This window comes from Nansenia antarctica (genome assembly GCF_963989245.1).
Source record: "Nansenia antarctica genome assembly, chromosome: 2".
NCBI classification, from domain to species: Eukaryota; Metazoa; Chordata; class Actinopteri; order Argentiniformes; family Microstomatidae; genus Nansenia; species Nansenia antarctica.
The window spans coordinates 21,222,770-21,249,152 of record NC_137675.1 but is presented as its reverse complement, the minus strand read 5'-3'; the positions used below and the strand labels follow the sequence as shown (position 1 = coordinate 21,249,152).

Genomic DNA, 26,383 nt, shown 5'->3' with positions numbered 1-26,383 from the left:
ATGTAATTATTCTGGTAATCCAAACTTTTTATGCCACTGTATATCTAGTACTTTTTCATTTGGCCATGCAGTTGTCATGGTGACCCATTGCTTTTGGGTACCATGAAATAGGGGGACTAATGATACGTTCTTTGAATTTGAAAAGTTTAAAATATGATTTTGAGCAGGGATGCACAATTTCAGTCCTATAGTCAGCTACAGTGTGTGTGTGTGTGTGTGTGTGTGTGTGTGTGTGTGTGTGTGTGTGTGTGTGTGTGTGTGTGTGTGTGTGTGTGTGTGTGTGTGTGTGTGTGTGAGTGAGAGAGAGAAAAAAAAAGAGAGAGAGAGAGAGCGAACCATTGGAGCAACATTTAGAGGCCAAATTGTGTTTTGTCTTATCTGACCAATCGTAATTACTGTCTGTGATGTCCTTTCTCATCTGAAGCTCCTCGGAGACTCCTCAAACAATGTAAACCGCCCCCCTCTCTCACTGCCTCCCACCTCCTTTCTTCCTCTCTCCCTTACCCTCTATCTCATTCCCTCCCTCCCCCCATCTCTCTGTCTGTCTGTCTCCCCCCCCCCCCCCCCCCTCTGTCTCTGTCTCTGTCTCTCTCTCCCCCCCTTTTCCACCAAGGCAATTTGAGGTGCTGGATATGGAACCAGTTCTTCCGGCACTTGGACAGGAAAACTGGTTCCACAGTGGCACAAACAACTATTTTTACTTTAGTGCAAAGTAGAGTGCAAGCAGATGCTCTTAAGACGGTAACCGGTGCTTTTGATGTTTAGGATCACCATATCAGACCATTCATTTCTAAAGACAAACAACACCGGCCGCAATTATTTTTATTTTTTTAATTGTCCCCGTTGTCTACCACATGGCGGCAGCATCATCCTCTCCCATTCATAATGGTTACCGAGGTGGACCACATTGGTCCAACAGCTCCAGCGCTCCCTTCACAGCGCACTGCAGACGCAAGCCGCAGAATTATGTGAAAATGACGAGCTGAGAAGAATTTCGGTACCTAACAACAACAACAAAGAAAACATAGAACCCATACTTCAGGACTGCGGAACAACATCCACTTTCTTGTCTACGCAATCTTCTGTAGCCAATATACTGTAGGCCTACTGCCCATTTTACGCGCGGTTATGAATAGATTTCGGTCTCAACTGGCCATTAGGGTACTGTCCAAAAAGGACAATGACTCAGTTTTGTTTTTATTTAGACTACTTTCTTTTTTCTTTTTCTTTTTTTACATTTGGTACTTTCCCTGCCATGTAAGACCATGCCGATACGACCAGGAACGCCTATCATTTCCTGCACGTGTCGGTGCGCCACTTGCCCGATGACAGACTACATTCTTTCCAAATGACACAGTGGTGGTCTAATGTGTTGATAGTCAAAAGTCGGATATGTTTGTCGTTAACAAGACTATAAATGTCAATAGTAAACATTGTTCCTATTCCTCCTCCTCCTAAATTATTTAGTCTAGGCCAAATTTAGAAGGCCACTTTTGGCACAGGGGGGTAGGCTAAAGCGGTGCGCAATCCTCTAAATTGTCGTTCCTCCATTCCATCACTAGGGAGCGACCTGACACCTCTTTTGTCAACGGGCAACATTTTTGCAAAATAGCGTTGAACTCTTCTACCGCAGCTGTAACTGTTCTGCAGCCAGTCGCAGTCTTCTGCCCTGCCGACCTGCTCGCTTCCTCCACGGGTATATGAGTGTGGCCGTCGCCCTGTCCCCTGTCTGCGGATGATCGCGCCCCTGCCTGCTACCTCTCTCACGGGACAGGATGGATCAGAAGAGAACCGCACCACCGGACCCATCCTATCGCAACAACGGCTGCATCACCCAGGTCCTGCTGTATGGGGAATTCACGGCCACGGGCAACCGAAAGGTCAGGTACGCGGTGAGCTTAACGGAGAGGGACCTCACGGTTCAGAAGATCACGTCGACACCTGCGGGACGGAGCAAGGTGGTCTTCCACTTGACGGACTGTGTCGGCTGTCGGGCTCACCGGGGAGACGACGACAACACGGACACGGGAGCGTACTTCTCTGCCTATTTCTACCCGTTCAAGAAGCGGTGGATGAGCTCCGGGGTGTCCCGGCAGAGGGTGGAGCAGTGCTTTCGGGTGGCGCCGGTGGAGGAGCGGCGCGCCAACCTGGAGGAGGCAGAGCGATGGGCCAGCGCCGTCCGGGGGGCTTCTGTCCGACAGCAACAACTGAGACAAGGTCAGAACCCAGAAAGAAAGTGATGATGAACTGAACTCAATGAATGAAACTTTTATTTTCCTCCTATTTATATTTGATATATCAAATAGCTTTGTATGATAATATCTCACAAGGAGTCATAACATAAGCGTTGTTTATGTCTACCACATTCATTTGTTATTTATACAGGTGGTGAACCACTCTCGCCTACATTATTTAATCACTCATTATTTAATGATAATGACCCTTAAGGAGGGTCTTTAGGTAGTCTGGCACAGTCAGTCTCTCTCTCTCTCTCTCTCTCTCTCTCTCTCTCTCTCTCTCTCTCTCTCTCTCTCTCTCTCTCTCTCTCTCTCTCTCTCTCTCTCTCTCTCTCTCTCTCTCTCTCTCTCTCTCTCTCTCTCTCTCTCTCTCTCTCTCTCTCTCTCTCTCTCTCTCTCTCTCTCTCTCTCTCCGTAGGCTGTGTCATCTGTCTTGGCCTATTCTATTACCTGTTAACTAACTCCTGTAAATGAATAAAACAATAGAACTGGCTGGTACTCGTATTACAAAAATAATTCTAGCGTGTTCACCAAGCAACCTCTCAGCCAGTATTCAAAACAAAGCGAGTAGAGGCTGCAGAATGACAGTACCAAGTTACTAGGGCTAAGAGGCAGGGATAATGACCCCACTGGGAGGAATGCGCTATTGGAAGGTTCCAATGATAAAGCCATCTCGTCATTTGTCATGTTCTCCTCTCCTCTCCTCCCCCTCTTGTCTGTGGCCTGTGGCGTTTAAAAGCTCCCATAACCTTTCTCATCATAGGCCTATCACCTGCATACTCTGACCCAGATACGATCACCCAATTTGCGCAAATGTATTTTTAACGGCACAAAAAGACGTTGCAACACTAGACGCTGCCCTTGTCTCCAAAGAGGCAGGAAGAGAATGCTGAAACCCTATTGTATTGTCCCTAATGCTTATTTACATTACCGTGACTCCTTCCTCCCTAAAGCTCAACCATGGCCTTTATTTCACCTTGAAAGACCTCAACCCAGTTTACCTCAACCTTATGTACCTTATGGAGGTGGTTTGCAAGCATTCTCCCCATATCAGTAACCTTACCGGAGAACCTGAAAATGTGGGTTATCTCCCCTAAGTTAATGCCTATAGGCTTTTGCTTCGCAGGCTATGGCACATGTCTTTCATGCTGGAGCAACCCAGGCTCGAACCCTGGTCGTTCACACTGAACTCTAACATTTAGATAGGAAAAACAAAGACAATAGGTTAAGTCAAGTAATCGTCAGCAACAACATTGGCCTTTTGAGAGGGTAGCTCTGCCCCGACCTCTATATCATCATCCTATTTGGCGACAGCATTTACATGACTGCTTGACTTTATATGGAGGCCATTCAGATAATAATTAATAATATATAAGTCCTCGTTATATCTGTGCATCATCTTCAGTTAGGCCTACTTTTAAAAGGGTACCCCCCCCCTGAGCATGCATTCTGAGAGGAGAGACTTGAAGGCTTTCCCCAGAGTAACCAACTGATAGAGTTAGTGAAACCTGGTTGTCAAAACCCCAAAGCCGACAGCTGTCATGATTAGGGGATGACAGTTGAGTTTAGATTATCAGGGAAAGACGTCTAAACAATCAATAAGACTCGTGCCACACTTACACGCTGTTGTTATGTACGTAGCACATGACAGCAAGACTAAGGGGTCAACCCTCTGTGGTCATGGCAACCAGGGGACCAATAAGAGATTGGTTCTCTTGAAGGGAAGTGCGTAATACTTTTTTAAAAATGTATTGCTTAGTCATCCCATCACACTGACCACTGACAGGTAGAGATATAAAGGAGATAGGTGCTTGGAGTTTCTACAGGGAGCTTTTTATCAAGGGAAGCAGAGGGAGCTATTGTGATGCAGACAGAGGTGTTTTGTGGTAACTACCTAATGCATTTATTCATGAATCAGTTCCGTCCATTTTAATGGTAGAGGAAAGCACACATATTGCACACACCATATACACATATACACCCCCCCCCCCCACACACACACACACACACACACACACACACACACACACACGACACACGCATTGTGTCAACCGTTCAATAATTTCACTCAAAAACTGACATGGATACAAGTCTTTTTGTTAAGACAACCATTTCATAACCATATTTCAGCGTACAGTTCTAGGTAAAGGGAGGGAGGCTTTATTGTCTGTCAATCCGCTGATAAATCTCATCATAACCTGGCCTACGGCGACCCATCACGCTATTAAATCTGCAGCGTGAAATTAAGAGAGTAACAATGACTATGACGCGTAGTAATGTCGACCCACATTCATCGTCTGACATCTTAATGGCCTCTCCTGTTTTTAGACACAGAAAGCAGGTCACTTTTCCCAGCCAGTCAATGCCATTACTAATACATTAGCCAGCTACCACTGGCTGTCTCAACAGGCCAGGGACAGTGTAAGGACAACAGAATACACAGTCTTACACACATTTTAAGAACATATGAGAAATGAGGGAATGCGGTGTGTTGTAAAAATACACCATGACATGGCATCATTGAGAAGATTTTTTCCGACTGCGGTATTACTCATATAGAGAGACATGTAAAACCTGTATTCAAATAAAATCTCTTCCCCTTCCGTGTGTGTGTACGTGTGTGTGTGTGTGTGTGTGTGTGTGTGTGTGTGTGTGTGGTATGCGTGTCTGTGTGTGTGTTGTGTGTGTGTGTGTGTGTGTGTGCCTGTGTGCGTATGTGTGTGTGTGCGTGTGTGTGTGGTATGCGTGTGTGTGTGTGTGTATGTGTGTGTGTGTGTGTGTGTGTATATGCGCGTGTTTCCAGCAGTGAGACAGCAGCGGTAGCCCTCTCCTTGAGGGCTCTTGTCGGTTTTCTTTAAGATTGGACTTGATGCGCTGTCGAGACCTCTGACTCAGCTTCTCTCTCTCTCTCTCTCTCTCTCCCCTCCCTCCCTCCCTCTCTCTCTCATTCTCTCTCTCTCTCTCTCTCTCTCTCCCCTCCCTCCCTCTCTCATTCTCTCTCTCTCTATCTCTCTCCCCTCCCTCCCTCTCTCATTCTCTCTCTCTCTCTCTGGGGCCTTGCCTGCCCAGACGCCCGGGCTCACGGCAGCTCCTTGCCTCTGCTACTGTCAGGCCCGTGATGTCTACGAGGAGGATAGAAAGAGAGGAACTACTGTAGCAGAGAGATAGAGCAGTCATTATCTCTATGGGAACTATGCAGGGGAGGCTGGCGGAAGTAGAAATCGGAGGACGGACTCATTGTGATGCATGGAATGGCCTCAAGGCTATCAAAACCCATGTGTTTGATACCTTTCCTCATTCCACACTGTGATGATTATCTGCTTTCACCAACTTCCCCTGGAAGTTTGCCCATGCAAATGAAGTGCAGTCGCTGGACAATACACACATAAGATTCCTCCAACTGTATTGACATTCAACACTGTTGGCAGGAGATTAGCATCACCTACTGTCGCACAAGGCTAACAATAACAAAATACACATAAGAAACTAAGCTTAGGACAGTTCATTATATAACCTACTGTAATATCACGAACCAAAATATATAAATGTCCAAAGTGAATGTCTGCTCGAAGTGAATGTCTGCTCAAAGTGAATGTCTGCTCGAAGTGAATGTCTGTGTTTCCCCCAGGGAGGACGGTAGTCATTTCACTACTGAATAGCCTCGGCCTTGTGGGTTTTTGTGGTGGGGTGCTAGCTTCCTCCCTAAACAGTCAACTTTCATTTTCAGCTTTCAGTCAGCTTAGCTGCAATGTTATAATCTGGTGTTTTCTATGTATGTATGTACCTGTTTTAATGTATGTAAGGTGTGAGCCAACCCGATGGAACTTAGGAAGTTCAAACTTTTTTTCAGTTGGAGATACAGAAATACAGAAGTGAGTTGTTTATCATTCAACCGTCTCACCCACCATCTCACCCAGCTCACCCCACTGCCAGGAATACCCAGGAGACACCACAGGAGACACCACTCAAGAGACTGACAGCCAGTGGGGGTTTACTGTACATACAGTAGATCCTCCTCCTCTCCTGTCTTCTTCTCTTCCTTCTCCTACATCCCTGTCTCCCTGTCTGTCTCACTGTCCGTCATGGTTTCTCTCTCCCTCTCTCTCTCTGTCTATGTCTGTCTGTGTGTCTGTGTGTCTGTGTGTCTGTGTGTCTGTGTGTCTGTCTGTCTGTCTGTCTGTCTGTCAGTCATGGTTTCTCTCTCCCTCTCTCTGTCTGTGTGTCTGTGTGTCTGTGTGTCTGTGTGTCTGTGTGTCTGTCTGTCTGTCAGTCATGGTTTATCTCTCCCTCTCTCTCTCTGTCTATGTCTGTCTGTCTGTCTGTCTGGCTGTCTCGCTGTCTGTCTTTCATGGTTTCTCTCTCTCTCTCTCTCTCTCTCAAACCACAGCATCCACCCTCCACACCCTTCGTGGTGTGGCTGGCCTGTAACTCAGCCAGGCGAGTCTGCTTACTGGCTCAAACAGGGAGACGAGACCACACTGTTGTGTACAGCGCAGCACTGTGATGCACAGACAGAAACCTTCCCCCCGCCAACTCAAACACAGTTAGCCCACGACATGAACAGTTAGCTCGGTCATTCATCTACCTAATGGTCTCTAGCCAAGACAATGAACAACGTGGTAGAGTTCATATTCATTTATAGGTTTCATTTCATTCATCCTGCATCCTTCAACTGTGTGGGTTTGCACTGAGACGTCTTTTTTTCCTTTTTTTTTTACCAGAGCCCCAGCCAGGGAGCAAAGATACACAGTAGAAGCTATGCCGTTTAGCTGACGCTAATATCCAAAGTGACCTACACTGCAGTGAGCGCATACATTTTTCAGTATATATATACGGTCCCCAGTAGGAATCGAACCCACAACCTAAGCATTGTTAGCGCCGTGCTCTACCAACTGAGCCACAGAGGACCACACAGTAGGACCTTGGTGTGACACAGATTGGTGTGATTGGACATATACTGTAGATAATATTGAGAAAATATGACATCATAATGGCTGATCGAGGCCAAATCTGTGTTAATCTGCTAATCCTCTAATGTGGAAACTGGCTTTTCTGCTAATGGGGTTCTAGGCAGGCTTTAGGAACATCACTGACTGACAGAGATGAACGCAGTGATGGGAGGCTTAAAATATTCATGGCCTGATGGTTACTAAGCGTAACCTAGCATGCTGTTATGATGCATTAGAGTCACTGAGCCCAAGCTCATTAGGGGCTGGTTATCTCTACCGGCCAACGTTATGAGGAGATGGTAGTTTGACATGGAGCTTCAGGTTGAATTGAGGTCACATTACCGTTGCGAAGAAAAAACAGAACTTAGAATGAGTGACTAATGGCGCTTTTCCACTATCGGCCCGGCTCGGGTCGGGTCGGCTCGCTTCGGCACGCTTCGGCACGCTTCGGCACGCTTTTGAACAGTTCTGGTTTTCCACTATACACAAGATACTCTCTTAGAACTTAGGCTAGTTATCTCCAGAGTGTTCTATAGTATTATATCTAGCTTCTGGTTGAATTGAGGGCACATTACCGTTGCGAAGGAAAAAACGACGACAACAAAATACAGAACTTAGAATGAGAGACTAACACAGGATACTCTCTTAGAACTTAGAATGCTTAGAACTTAGAAGGCTAGTTCTAAATCTCACTCAGGAAACGGTAATTTCCTACGATGCATCTGGACGAAACGCATTTGACACATTTAATGAGTTATGACCGGTGGCGGGTTCTGATAACCATGTTGTTATCAAAGCTGTAGTCGATACCGGTGGTCCACGTGGTCAAAACAAGAGGAGCTAAATACAGACATAATGACCACATTATGACCACAGTGTAAACATACGGTCATTGATCTATGAACCATGACTTGCGCTTGAGGACTATAAAAAGGAGTCCATGACCAAGTTTAAACCTCGTCTCAAAGTGACCTATACACATATAAAGGTCTGTGGATCAGAGGTGAGGACACATAAAAACAAACAAAATACTCACATGACATGTACATAGGTAATGTATTTTCGAGGTATTTGAACAGGGCTCTCATACACACACACACACACTGTTATGTAATGTATATGTGCACACACACACACACACACACAAACGCACACCCACACGCACACGCACACACACGCACACACACACCATTATGTAATGTATATGTGCACACGCACGCACGGACACGCGCACGCACACACACACACACACACGTCTCTCTCCCCCACCCTGAAGTCCCAGAAGACCAGAGAGAGAGACAGAGCAGAAATAAACATCATCAAGCATTCATAACCACCTTGCCTGGTGGCCAGTGGAGCGTGTCAAAAATCCTTGGCACCTTGCGCCGTCCCCATAAAAGATAGTGTGATCTCATCGCAGTCTCATTCCGCTGCAATTAACGCTGCGCCATGCCTCGCTGCAGATACGGAACTCTGACCGCAGAACTTCCAAAGAATGTGACGACGGATTAATTCGCAGTGCAGAATTGTTATCTTAGAATGTAGCCTATAGAACAGAACTCGGAACTTTGAGTCTGCATTTACACTGCAGGTGTTCAATCAGAATTGTGTCACTTCTACCTGGCAGTGTAAAATGCAGCCTAAGATTGGGTGACTCAGGCAGAATCTATGGAATCTTTTCAGTGTTTTAGGGTTTCGCTTTTGTAGCGTGAGTCAGCATCGATGGGCGGTACAGTCACCGTCTGTCACTGGCCGGTCAGCTGAGAATGGACGGCCCAGACCTGAGGTACAGTCACCGTCTGTCACTGGCCGGTCAGCGGAGAATGGACGGCCCAGACCTGACCCGCGTCTGTTGTCTACTGGCATCCGGATGTGTACCAGGTACTACTTTTTTTACGTGGGCCAGAAGTGGAAAGGAAAGAGAAAAGGATTCAAAGTTTGTCATTGCACAGAATACAACAGCCAATCTCTCCAACTACCGCCCCATCTCCAACCTACCATTCCTTTCCAAAACCCTAGAGCGCGTTGTCGCTGCCCAACTTCACTCCCACCTCCAATCCAACAACCTGTATGAACCCCTTCAATCTGGCTTCCGCCCACATCACAGCACTGAAACAGCCCTGGTCAAAGTAATCAACGATCTCCTCACCTCTGCAGACTCAGGTGCCCTCAACATCCTAGTTCTACTAGACCTGAGCGCAGCCTTCGACACAGTGTCCCACTCCATCCTCCTTCAAAGGCTGCGCCAACTGGGTGTTGAGGGCACCGCCCTGGACTGGCTCACCTCCTACCTCACCAACAGACAACAGTTCATCTCCCTCTCCGGTCACACCTCCTCCTCCTCCTCTGTCACACAGGGGGTCCCACAAGGCTCAGTCCTCGGCCCCCTGCTCTTCCTCTGCTACACACTCCCCCTCGGTCACATCATCCGCCAATTCAACCTGGACTTCCACTGCTACGCCGATGACACCCAGATTTACATCACCACAAACTCCACCCAGAACCCACCCCTCACTCACATCGAAAACTGCATTTCAGCAATAAAAACCTGGCTCACACACAACTTCCTCAAACTCAACAGTGAAAAGACCGAAGTCATCCTCATCGGCACCAAATCCATCCTCAATAAAACCGGACCCATCACACTCACCATTGACGACACTACCATCACCCCCTCCCCCCTGGCTCGCAACCTCGGCTTCATTCTGGACCCCACCCTCTCATTCGATCCCCACGTCAGTTCTATTGTCAAGACATCCTACTTCCACCTCCGAAACATTGCAAAAATCAGACACTGCCTCTCCCCCCCCGCTGCTGAATCCCTCATCCACGCCTTCATCTCCTCCCGCCTTGACTACTGCAACTCCCTACTCACTGGCATCACCTCCCGCTCCCTCCATAGACTCCAGATGGTCCAAAACTCTGCTGCACGCCTCCTCTCAAACACCCGCTCCCGTGACCACATCACTCCTGTCCTCCACTCTCTCCACTGGCTCCCCATCAAAGAACGTATACAATTCAAAGTCCTCATCCTCACATACAAAGCCCTCCATAGCCTGGCCCCCCCTTACCTGACTGACCTCCTTCTCCCCCACCGCCCTACCCGTACCCTCCGATCCTCATCCATTGTTCCCCTCACTGTCCCACCCTCAAAACTCAAAGGCTTCGGTCACCGTGCCTTTTCACGAGCTGCACCCCGCCTCTGGAACTCTCTCCCTCAACCACTCAGAGACTCACCCTCACTCCTCACTTTTAAATCCCACCTCAAAACCTACCTGTTCTCCCATGCCTACAGCCTCCCCTACCCCTAGCCATCTCCCCCATCCCGGCCACCCTACCCCTACCCATTTCCCCTAACCCTGCCACCCCCCTGATATGCATACAGCCTCCCCTACCCCTAACCACCTCCCCCCGCCCCTACCACCCCCCCCCCCTCCCCGTTCGCTGATTCTGTGTTCCATGTGTCCATGTTGCTTGTTGTTTTTGTGTTCTCCGTATCTCCTGTATTGTCAGCGTCTTTGAGCCTCGGAAAAGCGCTATATAAATGTAATGAATTATTATTATTATTATTACAACGAAAAGCATTTGTGCTCTAGAAGGGGCGCATCTAGGCAAGGGGGTCACAGCCTTTATAGGCGACCCCCGGAGCAATTAGGGGTTTAGTGCCTTGCTCAGGGACACTTCGACACGTGGCCCACCGGGCATTCGAACCGCTGCGATCTGCCGACTTTTTGCGAATATTAGACTCCGGCTCTACCGGTTGAGCCACAGTCGCCCCTACCGGACGGACTGGGTCTGTCTACCATTCCTGAACCCTGAACCATGAAAAGGCCAGACCTTGTCCAGCATGTGGATGTGGCCCAACCACATACCAAATGCCCTGAGACTACTGTAGTCACACACACCTTTACGTTAGAGGAAAAGCGAGCAGGAATGTCGTAGTTAACTAATAAATAAACGAACACCCTTCTCTGCTGCTGGGTAATGGGAGCGGAATAGGAGAGAGATCTGTCACGCAATACTGTGAAAGTTTGCTTGTGTGTGTGTGTGTGTGTGTGTGTGTGTGGGCGTGCGTGTTGGTCTGTGTGGGCGTGCGTGTTGGTGTGTGTTGGTGTGTGTGTGCGTGTGTGTGTGTGTGTGTGTGTGTGTGTGTGTGTGTGTGTGCGTGCGTGCATGCGTGTGTGCTCACACAAGTTTGCTATTATAAGATACTGCAAAACCAGAAGAAATTCGTTTTTTTTTCAAGCTCTTGGGGTTTTTCTCCCTTTCATTTCATCTGTCATTCACTGCGACTGTTCTGCAGTAGTGATTATTTCATTAAAGTCCAGGACAGATTGTTTGTACTTTTTGGAAACCCACATTTTCAAGACAATCTCAGTAATCGCAGCTCAAGTGAATTCATCTGAAATGTGGCACAGCGAGCGTTCTTTGCTTTGGAGTTCGTCTCTGAGGGCCTCTGTTGCTCAGTTGGTAGATCATTGCGCTAACAACTCTTAAGTCGTGGCTTCGATTCCCGCTGGGACCATATATACTGAAAAATTGATGCACGCACTGCAATGCAACTCGCCTCGGATAAAAGCGTCAGCTAAAATGGCGTATATTATTATTATATCTTGTTCACGCATGTCAAAACCGATCTCAAGTCAGCGGTGTGTCGATGGGTTTGGGTGTGACAAATCAGTGACATCTCTTTCCACTGTAACCGTTTCCCAGCCTCCATTGTCCTCGTCTGACCTTCCTACAAGTTATTACCTTCTTCTTTTATTGGATCGTATAATTTGTGTCATGATAAGCCCTGTCTGTGTTTGTGTGATTGGTCGAGAAAAAAAAGGTTAACACAGTCTGCTCACACCTACAGTACAGTCCTTATCTATTTCCTAATCACAGGATGTGATGAAAGGAAAATGACCTTATATGGGCAAGAACTCAGTAGTGTACATCCACCCTCCCAGCTATGTCTGTGTGAACCCTACTGGGCATGCTCAGATGGGGTTGTAAAGGCACACTGCAATCAGTACAGCAGCTTCACCCAGCCCCAAAACAAACAAACAAACAAACACACACACATACCTACACACAAACACACACACACACACACACACACACACACACACACACACACAAACACACAAACACACAAACACACACCTACACACAAACGCAAACACACACACACACACACAAACACACAGACATACACACAAACACACACACACACACACACACACACACACACAGACATACACACACACACACACACACACACACACACACAACCAAACACACACACCAGCAGCATCTAGTATCATTAGTCACAATCATGATTCTAGAAATGTAACCATGCCTTTCCCTGGCACAAAGGCACTATTGTTGGAGGCGCCAAACAAAATGAATAATGTCAGTTTAATTCTAGAGAAACCAGATTGTTGATCGATTTTTTCCCCCCCCCGTCTCTCTGTTTGTTTGGCTGTGTGCTTTTGTCTGTGTTTTTCAATGTGTCACATGTGACACTCTGCTGTACCATGGTGCCCTAACCCACTGTAGCCAGGTGGGGGCAAAGGTGAGGGGGCAAAAATAGGCTATGTTCCAATAGCCACACTAGCAAACCACATACAATCAAGCAAGCCTATTGGCCGTGCATTTTCATAGCCATGATATGGTACATGGTCACTTCAACACAGATTGTTGATGATAGGGTGATGTTTTGAAATGGGAGGAGAGGAAGGGGGGGGGGGGAGAGGAAGTGGCATTGGGTCCAAATTAGACAAGAGAGTTCTTGTGGGTGTCCTGTCGGGACCGAGACACGGTCTGGGCATACCGCTGCCAGCTGCCTTGGCATGGGGCATGTTCCAAAATTTGCAATATGCAATATGGCCCAGCCCTGGAACTGGTATTCCATCATTACTTACTTTTTTGGGACAGTCGCATACTTTTTTGGGACAGGTTCCGAGGTCGTAAAAAAACCTAAAGCTTCAATTTAGGGAAAGTGTGTTTGATAGATCTGAGAGAAATAAACACACAACGTCAAACACTTTCAAGTGTGCCTGATTAAGTGTGGAGTTTGTCCATTTGGGACTGTTCCATATGTATACAGTAAAGGCCTACAAGCAAACTGAAGTAGGTGGAGGTCATGTTTGTTTGTTTTACACAGTGTGTGTCAGACATGTGTTTTTGTACCTCATGGCTTATGTTTTCTATGGCTCAGAACGCTGGAGGCTACATCATGTGAGCTCCAGTCGTCAACTGAACACATCAAGAGAATGTTGTCGCCTTAAATGCTTTACGACACACCTCATTCATACTACACACCTATAATTTGTTTCAAGGCCACAAGATCAAATTCCAACCAACGCCTTAGATAATCCGAAATCCTGGTTGAGTGGTATTTCCTAACCCTGTGAAAGCAGTGTGTGTGTGTGTGTGTGTGTGTGCAGTACTAGTGCACAGTAACGCCAGCAGTCCGTGGCTGTGGATGTGTGCTTGTGTGGATTTTTACATAAACAAACCCTGACAATTAATCATGCCGAAACTACAGTAGTTGTTCCACCGAGAGCAACTCATCCCTCAAGCTGTCAAACTTGTTTAGCCCGCTTTTACTCCCGGATTAGAACACTTTGATATTCAAGAAGGTTTTTTATTATGAGCGGAATGCTGCAGAAACTCCATGGAAATAGAATACCAACATTCAAATTCGAGGAGAAAACTAAACCAACTGTCAAAGACGTTCTGAATCCAACTGTACGAAGTACACCACGTATTTGTCCCTTCAGGCTATTTTTGTAACATAAAACGTCTCCCTAAAGATGATATGAACATGTTTTATTGGATATAATAGGGAAATCAAACCCACAACGTTGGTTTGGATGGTCGCTTTGGATGAAAGCCTCACCTAAATGGCCTATATAAATATGATATTATGTTGATACTCTCTGTTCACCCAATGCCACAGAAAATTCTGGATGTTCAAAATGATCTAACCCTAAGGGCGCTTAGGTGGCGTAGCAGGTTAAGCGTTGACCATGTAACCGCAGGGTCCCCGGTTCGATTCCGGCCGGGGACATATCCTGCATGTCATCCCTCCTCTCTCTCTCACCCATCCTTCCTGTCTAAATCTCTACTATCAATAAAATGAAAAATATAACTAAAAATATAACAAAAAAAATAAATAATGGTCTAACCCGTCCCTCTGTGTGTCCGTAGCGCTGCTGTACAGTGAGGTGCGTCGGCCCTGCAGGGTGATGCTGCTGCTGAACCCTCACAGCGGGAAGGGCCAGGCCCTCAGCCTCTTCACCGACCACGTCCAGCACATGCTGCAGGAGGCCGGGGTGCCACACACACTGGTCATCACTGGTGAGTCTACAGATAGGGTACGCACACACACACACACACACACACTGGTCATCACTGGTGAGTCTACAGATAGGGCACACAAGCACACAGGCACACACACACACACACGTCATCACTGGTGAGTCTAAAGATAGGGCACGCAAGCACACACACACACACACACACACACACACACACACACACACAGGTCACTGGTAAGTCAAGTCCCTCTCCATCCACCCTCCCCCCTCCCCCCTCTCACCCTCCCCCCTAGTATAAATCCGTTGCATGTCTGTCAGTCATTACGATGATCAACTGCTGCTGGCACATACAGTATGCATCCCTTCATCCGTTATATAATGTATGTGTACACACACACACAATCTCTATAAACCTTGCTGCCATGATTTGTAGCGAAGTTATGGGCCATAATAATCATCATAATCTAAACTGGGTATGTTGGGGGGAGGAGGTTTTATCTTTATTGTTTTTTCACAAATAATGTTTTAGTCCTAAAAAAAAAACATCTGTGAAAAAAATGTATATATTAGCGGAGAGAGCACTATTGTCCAACCCACTGGATATTTCATTACATCATCATGTGACACCTCATGCAAAATAGCCGACATATGTTAAATTAATCCTCTTGTTTTTAAAGCCTGTAATAGTATATTTTCCAATTCTGACCACCTAACTCATATTTTCAGACATACGCAAAAGGCATGAAAGATCCCTTGTAATTCCACTCCTTCCATTTTTTTTCCACATCCGTTAAGTCCTGATTCCAATTATGTCAATATTGCCGTAGGAACTGAGACTCATCTACTGAGTAAGATTTTTTAAATTAATTAATTAACTGATTAAAATAATGTTTTTCTACAGCATAATACTTTTTAGTCCGGGTCTTTTTAAGTAAAACTTTTAATTTGCAAGTATTCAAATATTTCTTTTTCAGTCAAATGTATTTATTTGTCAATAAAACAATTAAATTACTCTAAAAGGTAATTCACTCATTAATGTTCAGGACATGAGACTGTATGAGACTGTATGAGACTCTCACTAATTTTAGCTCAAGTGAATTAATCTGAAATGTGGCACGCAACCATTCGGTCCTTTGGGGTTCTTTGTTCACACCTGTCAAGACCGATCTCAAGTCATTGGTTTAGATGGGTTTGGGTGTGACAAATCAGTGACATCTCGAACTCTCCAATGTAATCTTTTTAACAGCCTCCATTGCCCTCATCTGACCCTCCACATACGTTTATACCTTCTTATTTATTGTATGGTATCATTTGTGTCATGATAAGGCCTGTCTGTGTTTGTGTCTAATTAAAGGTTAACACAGTCTGCTCACACCTACAGTACAGTACTTATCTATTAACTAATCACAGGATGTGATGAAAGGAATGGTAAATGGACTGCAATTATATAGCGCCTATATCCAAAGCGCTTTACAACGGCCTCTCATTCACCCATTCACACACACATCCACACACCAATGGCGGCTAGCTACCATGCAAGGCGCCGGCCCGCTCAATTTGGGGTTTAGTGTCTTGCCCAAGGACACTTCGACATGTGGCCAGCCGGGGCTCGAACCGCTCTACCTCCTGCGCCACAGCCGCCCCAGGAACATGACCGTATATGGGCAAGAACTCATCCACATTCCCAGCTATGTCTGTGTGAACCCTACTGGGCATGCTCAGATGGGGTTGTAAAGGCACACTGCAATCAGTACAGAAGCTTCAGAGCTGGTCAAGGCTCACCGGTGGCAGTTGCTTACTGATTGCTATTGTCACGGTTCCTCTCGCCTAATCGAAAAAGAAACAGATTAACGGGACACACATTAACCTTATATTCCTCCTCAGTACAATATACTTTTCAACGTCACTTAGAGTAGACAAACTCATCATCCGTCCTTGACACTTTCAGGAGCTCTCAGCCACCCCTCCGACCTCTTACGTCAGGCATGCTCTTTCCTAAACTGGGTGTTGTAATGATGATGACGATAGGGTAAGATTCACTGGTGGTCCTTTGGGGGGGGATATAGCATAGATAGCTCAATATCCACTTAGAATGCATGGGTCTATGAGTGCATACACTCTACATTCTGTGTGGTGTGCTTGTGAGGAGATTGGAACGTAGCCGTGCTGCAGCTTTGTGAATCAACCTCGTCGGTCTCTTGAATTCCTCTTCTCTTCTCTCTATTCCTCCTCTCTTCTCTCCGTCTTTCTCATTGTTCTTTTACCACAGTCTCAGGAATAAGCCCTTTCCCAGCCCACAGGGATAGAATGGGGAGAGAAAGAGATAGAGAGGAAAAAAAGAAAGGATGGAAGAGAGAGAGAAGAAGAATGAAAAAAGGAAGTAAGAAAGACAAGCCAGAGAGAGAGAGAGAGAAAGAGAGAGCAATTATGTTAATGAATGTATGGGTAAAATGCTGAACATGTTCAAGAAGAAAAAAAAGCCTCTCTCTAACTTTCAGAACAGACTTTTAGGGGGAAAAAAAAGTTAATCCTGAGGACAAAAAGGGAATACATTTAACTTCCGCCAATTCTATGGGAGAGCTTTACGGATTCAAAGAACACCACCATTTCTCATTAAGTAGATGTTCTCATCTCATGCAGCAGATACAGTTGAGAACAGCTGAGAGCTAGACAGAGAGAAGAGGAAAGCAAGTTTCAAGTTTCAAGTTTATTGTTGCGTCACATTACACAAGTGTAAGAGAGTAAAAATTCGTAGGCTTCGGTTCCTGACATTACAGCTCAAGACAATAGCAGTATCGCTGTGTGTGTGTCTCAGTGCTAACGGCAGATCTGCGCTAGCGCCTAGCGGGCGGCTAGCATCGGGACGCTAACAAGAGAGGACAGGCCTGTTATTGGAGCCCCTGCCAGGGCCTGGGCTGTGTGGCAGTGGGAGGGCAGTGGGGGGCAGTGGGAGGGGTGTGGAGGATGAGTCCAAAGCCGAGAGGGGCATAGGGAATGCTCCCCTCTTGGCTGTTGGCATGAAGACATCCGTCCTGCTCCACTGCCCCTGGCTTGGGGGGACTAAGGGGACTTGGTACGCTACGAAAAGACTGTTCGACAATGACAGCATGCTCCTCTCGTCTAATCGCTGGTGAATAACACATCATATTCAACTCAGGGTCCGTTTCCACCATGTCCATGTCTATCATCATCATCATCATCATCCCAATAGGCATGTTTTCTGTCTGTGTTGCAGTCTGGTTGTTTTCCCCAGTTGTTGCCTTCCGCCAGATCTGTATTTCATTTAGTCTGTGACTGCGGGTGTATCCCGGTTGTCTGAAGTGACTCCCCGGTCTCCCAGCTCTATCAGTGCAGCTGACAGACAGTCGATAAGTGAACATGGCAACGTCTCGTTTGTTGACAAGGGCAGCCACCTCAGGAGGACGCGCCTCCGGCAGATGTATAATGGACTGCACTTAAACAGCGCCTTGTTCCAAAACGCTTTACGACGGCCTCTCATTCACCCATACACACACACATTCACACACACACACCAATGGCGGCAAGCTAGCATGCAAGGCGCCGGCTCCGCTCATTGGGAGCAATTTGGGGTTCAGCGTCTTGCCCAAGGACACCTCGAGACATGGCCAGCCGGGAATCGAACCGCCGAACCGCCAACCTTGCGATCATTAGACACCGGCTCTACCTCCCGAGCAACCACAGCCGGCCCCGTATAACGTACACTCCTCAGATCGTTCACCTCAGCACTGAAACACAACCAGATCACCTCAGCTCAATCTGAGACGGTGTGTGACTGACGCCGGAGGGAAGGAGGAGAGGCCACTGTAGACTGTTGGGATACACCCCCCGACAGAGGGTATATTCTGTGGGAGTGACGAGTTCTGCGGCAGGAAGTTTGTCTATCCAGTAAACAACCACGCAGCTGTGACCCGGTGGCAGCAGCCAGAGAAGGAGCTCTAATACAGAATGTCGTGGTCGGAGAACAGGGAGTGCCTGTGGCTGGCTGGTTCTCTCCTCTCTCTCTCTCGGTTCTCTCTCTCCGGGAGCGAGACCGTACGATGTGGCGGTTATACCGCCTCGGGGGCTCCCAGGGTGCTGACTAAGGCTGCCGCAGCACGGCCTCCAGATCCAGCGGAGAGAGCTGCCTTACGCACACTGTGTGCGGATGGACACACAACACAAACACCTACACATGCACACGCGCACACACACACACACACACACACACGTGTTTACCTGTCTACCCACACAGTGACCTTTCTACACCATCATCCCTCTCTCCCTCCCTCCCTCCCTCCCTTCCTCCCTCCCTTCCTCCTTCCCTCCTTTCACACTATCAGGTTAAACACTTAAGGGAGAGTGTTACTGTTTACCTGTCTACCCACACAGCGACCTTTCTACACCATCATCCCTCTCTCCCTCCCTCCCTGCTTCCCTCCCTCCCTCTCCTTCCCTTCACGGCTATCAGGCTAAACACTAAAGGGAGTGTGGTAGTGTTTACCTGTCTACCCACACACAACCATTCTACACCATCATCCCTCTCTCTCTCTCTCCCTTCCTTCTTTCCTCCCTCTCTCACTCACTCCCTCCAGTCACACTATCAGGCTAAACAGTAAAGGGAGTGTGTGTGTGTGTATGTGTGTGTGTGTAAGCGTTACCATGCTTACTCACTCAGCAGCTTTTCTCTACCCTGTTTTACAGCCTGTGTTCCCCTGGCTGAAGGCTCTAGTTTATAGGTCTGCATGTGTGAGATGTGATGGGACCAGACTGGTGGGGAGGAATTGATTCCCTCCCACAGCGGTCTCAGCTCTCCACACACACACACACGCACACGCACACACACACACACACAGACACACACACAGACACACACACACACACACACACACACACACACACACGCGCCAAGAGCGCAGATCTCATTACAACTTAGGGGACCACAAACATGGAATGTTCTCAAGAGTATTTTCTGAGGGGGCATCAATAACATCACCAACATATATCACATGATCTGATGTAGCAGACACATCCATTACATCCACTTACACATCCATTAATAGTATCTTAAAATATATTTGAATTAATCACTTTTAGGCCGTCAATATACATATTTACCTATTTTACAGAGCCACACACCCACAAATGCAGCAAGAAAATAAATAGCCATAGAGGTAGCCTATAACATGGCAATCATCAATAGCTGTGTGGCATATGATGAGCAATAATATAAAATCAGAATTTGAAGTTTAACATGACGGCCTTTTGACAGCCTGTGCACAACATCTTATGTAGGCCTATACAAGAAGAACCGTCTCAAGTTGTCTGATCAATCTTTGCTAAGCCTGTTGACAGGAATACAAGTAGTTTTTTGTGTTGATGTGGGCTACTGGAGACTATAATGTTTGCATAAGTTCACAGTATCTAGCTAATGTGAGCTGGCACACATTTAAATAGTTACGTAAACGTTAATGTTTGCTAGACCAAGCTATCTAGCTAGCTACCTTCCTAAATGTGGATCTGGCTGGGGATAAGTTAATTCACTTGAGACAGTAAACACTGTCTGGTTACCTTTTTTGAAACCTTTTATTCTGTTGGGTAGACTTTATCTTTGTTTGAAAAACAAAAATACTTACAAGACATCTGTCACAGGACGAGCCATAGATGGTCTTAGCAGTCACCAGCCACTAGACCCACTCACTGAAGATGCAGCTCACCTGCTGCAGAGATGCTACAGAGATGGACTCTGGGAAACGTAGTCTAATAGCAAGCAAAGGTATCAGGATGGAGTAATTATTTAGTAATTAGTCGGCTTCTATTAATATGTATTATAGTTATAATATATATTTCAATTCTAGAATTTATTTAGAAATAATTCATATTGGGGGGGACAACTTCATGTTTTTCAGAAGGGAACCCCCCCCCCTCCGACCCCCCCCCCCGGATCGGTGCCCATGACACACACACACACACACACACACACACACACACACTATCCCCCTTAGAGCAGCCCGGTAGGGTAAAGAAAGCCCTGGTAACATGATGCCTCCCCTGAGGGACCCAAGGCCTGTGTGTGTGTGTGTGTGTGTGTGTGTGTGTGTGTGTGTGTGTGTGTGTACGTGTGTACGTGTGTACGTGTGTACGTGTGTGCGTGCGTGAGGTGGAGCTGCTCTCCTCTGCTGTGTAAAGACCGCCTGAAAACAACAACGTGAGAATAGGGAGGAGAGCCTGAGTACACAGGCCTTAACTAAGACAAGAGCAGGGTATCCTCTGTTAGGGGACAATAACAGTCAGGGTAGTGAGTGACAGGACGCTTTGACCAGCGGGAAAACAATCCAGAGAACATCCCTAACCACTGTACATAGACACTCCAGGCAGGAGGAGGAAGACAAAGCTTCGCTGTCATCGAATTTCAGTTGTAAGGACAAACCAGAGACGAGGGAGGGAGAGACTTGGAGGATTACGTGTGAAATTAGAGCTCGCCTTTCGAGCTCGGCAAGCTTTAGAAGCTTGAGTGGGTATTGTCCACATGCCGTTGTTCTGGTTCTTACACCTTTTGGCTGGCTATAAAGTGTGCGTGTGTCCTTGTGTGTGCGTGTGTCCGTGCGTGTGTGTGTGTGTCTGTGTGTGTGTCTGTGTGGGAGGCTGGGGTCTGTGTGTGTGTCTGTGTGTGTGTGTGTGTGTGTGTGTGTGTGTGTGTGTGTGTGTGTGTGCTGTGAGAGAAAATTATTCCTGGTCCCTTCCTTTGTGTGAATGATACTGGGTACATATCTGGGATCAGCTTACCCGTACCCAAATACTAACTTTAATCAAACAAAAAACTGACCTTAGATCAGCGTCGAGGGGCATCTCCTGTGAGAATGGGCCTACTTCATTTGATTACTTGACTCACTCAGTTTAATTTGATGAAGCACTCTCAGGTGATTTAGAACACTCCACTCACTCTCAGGTGATTTAGAACACTCCATTCACTCTCAGGTGATTTAGAACACTCCATTCAGGGGGTATGTCAGCTCTCCAGTGGTTGCCTCAGGCACCGCGTGGCTTGGTTTTCAACAGGGAAAGACACAGGTTTGTCATGTTTTTATGCACACAGACACAGATACATACACACAGGTTTTTCACACAGATACACACCCACACACAGACACACAGACACACACAGACAGACAAACACACACACACACACACACACACACACTCACAGACATGCATAGATCCCCAGCCTCTCACACAGACAGACACAGACAGACACACACACACACAAACACACACACACACACACACACACACAGGTAAAGGAACCATTCCTTTCTGTATTTCCAGAGCGTCAGAACCATGCCAGAGAGTTGGTGCGGGAGGCAGACCTGTCTCAGTGGGACGCCCTGGTGATCATGTCTGGAGACGGCCTGCTGTTTGAGGTGAGCTGGGCCGCACTGGGGTCTATGAAATACACTATGTTCATGTCCTGAATGTCCAGTATGTTCATGTCCTGAATGTCCAGTATGTTAATGTCCTGAATGTCCAGTATGTTAATGTCCTGAATGTCCAGTATGTTCATGTCCTGAATGTCCAGTATGTTCATGTCCTGAATGTCCAGTATGTTCATGTCCTGAATGTCCAGTATGTTCATGTCCTGAATGTCCTGAGTAAACCATCGTTCATGTCTATGGTTGGATGGTACAGCTTGTATGTTACGTGAAACAAAACTCAGGTGTGTATGTCTGTGTGTGTGTGTGTGTGTGTGTGTGTGTGTGCGTGTGTGTGTGTGTGTGTGTGTGTGTGCGTGTGTGTGTGTGTGTGTGTGTGTGTATGTGCGTGTGTGTGTCCTGCAGGTGGTGAATGGCCTGATGGAGAGGGAGGACTGGGAGGAAGCCATCCAGACCCCTCTGGGGATCCTACCTGGGGGGTCCGGCAACGCCCTGGCCGCCTCTATACACCACTACTCTGGGTGGGTGAGACCCTCAGACAACCCCCCCCCCCCACACACACACACACACACACGCACGTCTGTCAGCCAGGTCATCCAGGGGCCTTGTTCTAATACTTAGAAATGCATGCTTCCTCCTTCCCTTCCTTTATGCACTGTTATCCCTGATCTGGCATGACAGAGGCTCAGTTCCAACAGTTTGAAATGACCTCATCCTCCCTCTCACGACTAAGGGTCTGGACTCTTTCGTGGAGGAGCTGCTTGCTTACGCCAATTCAATTGTGTTCGATCAGGGATTGACTTGACAGCAAAAGGGAGGAAGGAAAGAAGGAAGGAAGGAAGGAAGGATGCATTTGAACAGTATTGGAACAAGCCCCCCCAATGGGGTTTCACGTGCACTAGAATTCCCCCTTGTCTGTCATGCAGCGAACATCACCAGAACCTGATTCTAGTACCAGTCACAGAGCTGCAGTCTAAACCTACTGCTGGTGCTTTCTTTAACCCATGGGCCATCATCACATCAGCACTATCACACAAACGCCTGCTCTGCCCCCCTCCCTACCTCCCTCCCTCCCCCTGCCCCCCCCCACCAACCCTGCTCCCCCCCCCCCCCACTACCAGAACAGACACAGACACACAATGAGAGGGGAAGGACCCAGAGTGTGTATTGTTGTCGTCGCCCCCCCCCCCCAACCCCCAACTCCCCCTCTAGGGGGGTCCAGAATATCCACTAGTGTGTTTGATGACAGTGTGGTAGTGGGTGTGGATGTGGCAGGTTGTCCTATGCCATGGGATGTTTATCTAGAGAGAGAGTCACAGAGAGCCGGGGCTGCGTATCAGTGATGATGGATGGATGGATGGATGGAGGGAGGGGGATTCACCGTGAGGTTGTAGCAGGCCGTTTAGCCCTGGGCCGTGGGAAGTGTCACAAACCTGCCTACCCATCAGCCCTAAAAATACCACTATGCCTTGTTGTTGTTGTCTTGGCTAACCGGGCTAGTGTCCGCACTCTTGTCTAAATGCAAGGTAATCCACCCACACTTAGGTCGTAACAGCAGATCCTGAATGGAGATCCTCTTAACAGTTTGTAGTTAGAGCGCCCTCTGTTGGGGGTTCAGAGACACTACACTTTAGTCCCCCTGACTGGGGGGAAAATAAGAAATGGCTGAAAATAGCACTTTCACTGTCGGCACACGAGACACTGGGTGAAAAACACCGAACGGAATCTATTGATCTGGTGAGGTGAATAAGTAGAAGAGACCAGAAGGAATGAATATCAATGTTAGCGAATATGAATATGGATGGTGTGTGTGAACTCCCAGGGTGAACTCCATTGAGACATGTGTTCATGATATCATTGGCTGGCTGATGACAGCAGGCTGGGCTGGGTTGATTATGGGGTTGGGGGGGGGGGGGGGGGCTGGGGGGAGAGAGAGAGGGAGGGGGGGGGGGTAGCAGTGACCTCTAACCCCCCCCCACCCCCTGTTCCAGCTGGGGCTGTCTTTGTTGTCTGCCTGGCCTGTCGAGTCTACTCACTCACTCTGCCTCTGGTTCATTTGCCCCCCCCCCCCTTTCTGCTCACTCACCGCCCACCCCCCCCACCCACCCACCCACACACACACATTGTTCAATACCCCCATTTCTGCCCTTTTATTCCTTGCATTTATGCTCAATTTAACAGTCTCTGAGCTCAATTGGTCCCCTCAGGGCTTAATGTGCCCCCCACTTTACAACGTTATGAACCCCCCCCCGTCCCCCCCGTCCCCCCCCCCACACACACACACCCCCCCCCCTAAACTGTCACTCCCATTTGCTCACGTTTCCCCTCCCTCCCTCCCCTCCCTGTATGCGCCAGGTCCCAGCCGGTGTCCAGCGAGGAGCTGCTGGTGAGCTGTGGCTTCCTGCTGTGTAAAGGCCTGGTGTCTCGCCTGGACCTGGTCTCCATCCACGTGACCTCCAGTCACGACGCCTCACCACGCCTCTTCTCCTTCCTCTCCCTGGCCTGGGGGTTCGTGGCCGACGTGGACGTGGAGAGCGAGAAGTACCGCCACGTGGGCGCCGCCCGCTTCACCGTGGGCACCCTGGTGAGGCTGGCGTCGCTGCGCGTCTACCAGGGGAGGCTGGCGTACCTGCCCGCCGAGGAGGAGGAGGAGGAGGAGGAGGAGGACCAGTCGCCGTCGGCAACGTCCCCCGTCCGCCAACCGCCTTTGTCGACCTTCTGTCCGTCCTCCCTCCTCTGCCGCCCCTCCAAGGACTCGCCGGGCCAGAACGCCGACCACACCTTCCACAACTCCTGCAACTCCAACAACCAGGCCTACAAAGCCAAGAAGAAGAACGAGGCGCACCACCACCCGCCCGCTCGGGGCAAAAAACCCCTGGGACCCCCCGACTCCCTCCTGGTGCCCCTGGACCAACCGGTGCCCGGCGACTGGGTGGTGGTCAAAGAGGAGGACTTCGTCCTCATGCTGGCCATGTACCAGTCTCACCTGGCGGAGGACTTGTTCGCGGCGCCGAGCTCCGCCTTGGAGGATGGCCTCATCCACCTGATCTACGTGAGGGCGGGCATATCGCGCACGGCCCTGCTACGGCTCTTCCTGGCGATGGAGAAGGGAGCACATCTGGCTAACAACTGCCCGCACCTGGTGTACGCTAAGGTGAGGGCCCTGAGGCTGGAGCCCTACTCGGCCAAGGGAGTCATCACGGTGGACGGAGAGGTGGTGGAATACGGGCCGATACAGGCCCAGGTGCATGGTGGGCTAGCTAGGCTCATCACTGGATAAATTTTAAAAAACAAACGCACCTTGCTGGAGAGAGCTAGCGAGGCTATGCTACGCTAGGAGATAGCGTTAGCATTTGAAGTTGATCATTAACATTAACACCTGGGATTTGGAAAGCTGGAATTGGTTTTGCTATGTTAACAGCTAGCATTAGCATTGTCTGCACTCCAATGAACACCTACTGGAAAGCTGGAGAGGACTTTACCAGTCTGACAGTTGGTCTTAGCACATTCAGCCCTCATATCCAAAGGTTGTGCCGGTTTGGTTGACATTCTACCATCTCCTCAGAATTGATGCTTTGAACCTTTCTAATTGAAAGTACCATGATACAGGAGCACGGTTTAGAAATCCTAAACTTCACAACGGGTACGTTTTATTGTATTTTTTTAATCAAGACCAATGCTCCCCATCTCCTTTTCCCCCATTTGTTAGGGCTTTTTCGAAGATGGCTGCCCACTATCACAAAGCACACACAGACACACACACACACACACACACACGCACACACACCCTAACAGGGTCTCTCACCCTGCTAGGCATATATATCAGTATGGGAGTACATAGCTATGCTCCCATCTCAACTTGAATTATCTCCTCAAATGCAATGGTTCTTGGACTCATGCCCAGTCATGCCCACTCTCCAGCTCTTTCTCTGTGGAGTGGAAACGATATGGACGATACGGTTGCCGCGGGAGCTACTGTACTGTAGCAGTGACTGACATCATCATTATAAACCCTCTCAGCTGAATTCAAGTCATTAGGGCTTAGTACTGTTGCGACCTTTTCATAATTAATTAACCACAAATACAAGAATACTAGAAAGTGGGACATGAGTTGAAAAGTTGAAGATGTCAAAGGCTTATGTATAAACCCTAGGCCTAGACCCTGAACCAGGCCTACACCCTGACCCAGGCCTAGACCCTGACCCTACACCTAGACCCTGACCCTAGGCCTAGACCTAGACCCTGACCCTACACCTAGACCCTGATCCAGGCCTAGACCTAGACCTAGACCCTGACCCTACACCTAGACCCTGATCCAGGCCTAGACCTTGACCATAGGCTTAGACCCTGACCCTAGACTTAGACCCTGACCCTAGGCCTGACCCCAGGCCTAGACCTTGACCCTATGCCTACACTCCGACCCAGGCCTAGACCCTGACCCTAGGCCTACACCCTGACCC

The 26,383-nt window shown here is 48.2% G+C and overlaps 1 protein-coding gene across 1 annotated transcript; it reads left to right on the top strand.

Moving 5' to 3' along the window:
• Positions 1 to 1,811: 1,811 nt before the first annotated feature.
• LOC308176084 (sphingosine kinase 1-like) lies at positions 1,812 to 25,203 on the top strand (the record flags this gene model as incomplete). The annotated part of the gene is made up of 5 exons (XM_080550688.1): positions 1,812 to 2,217; positions 14,387 to 14,536; positions 21,820 to 21,914; positions 22,329 to 22,444; positions 24,279 to 25,203. The coding sequence occupies exons 1-5, from the start codon at positions 2,073 to 2,075 to the stop codon at positions 25,201 to 25,203; spliced, it is 1,431 nt and encodes a 476-aa protein (XP_080406814.1). The 5' UTR covers positions 1,812 to 2,072.
• Positions 25,204 to 26,383: the final 1,180 nt, after the last annotated feature.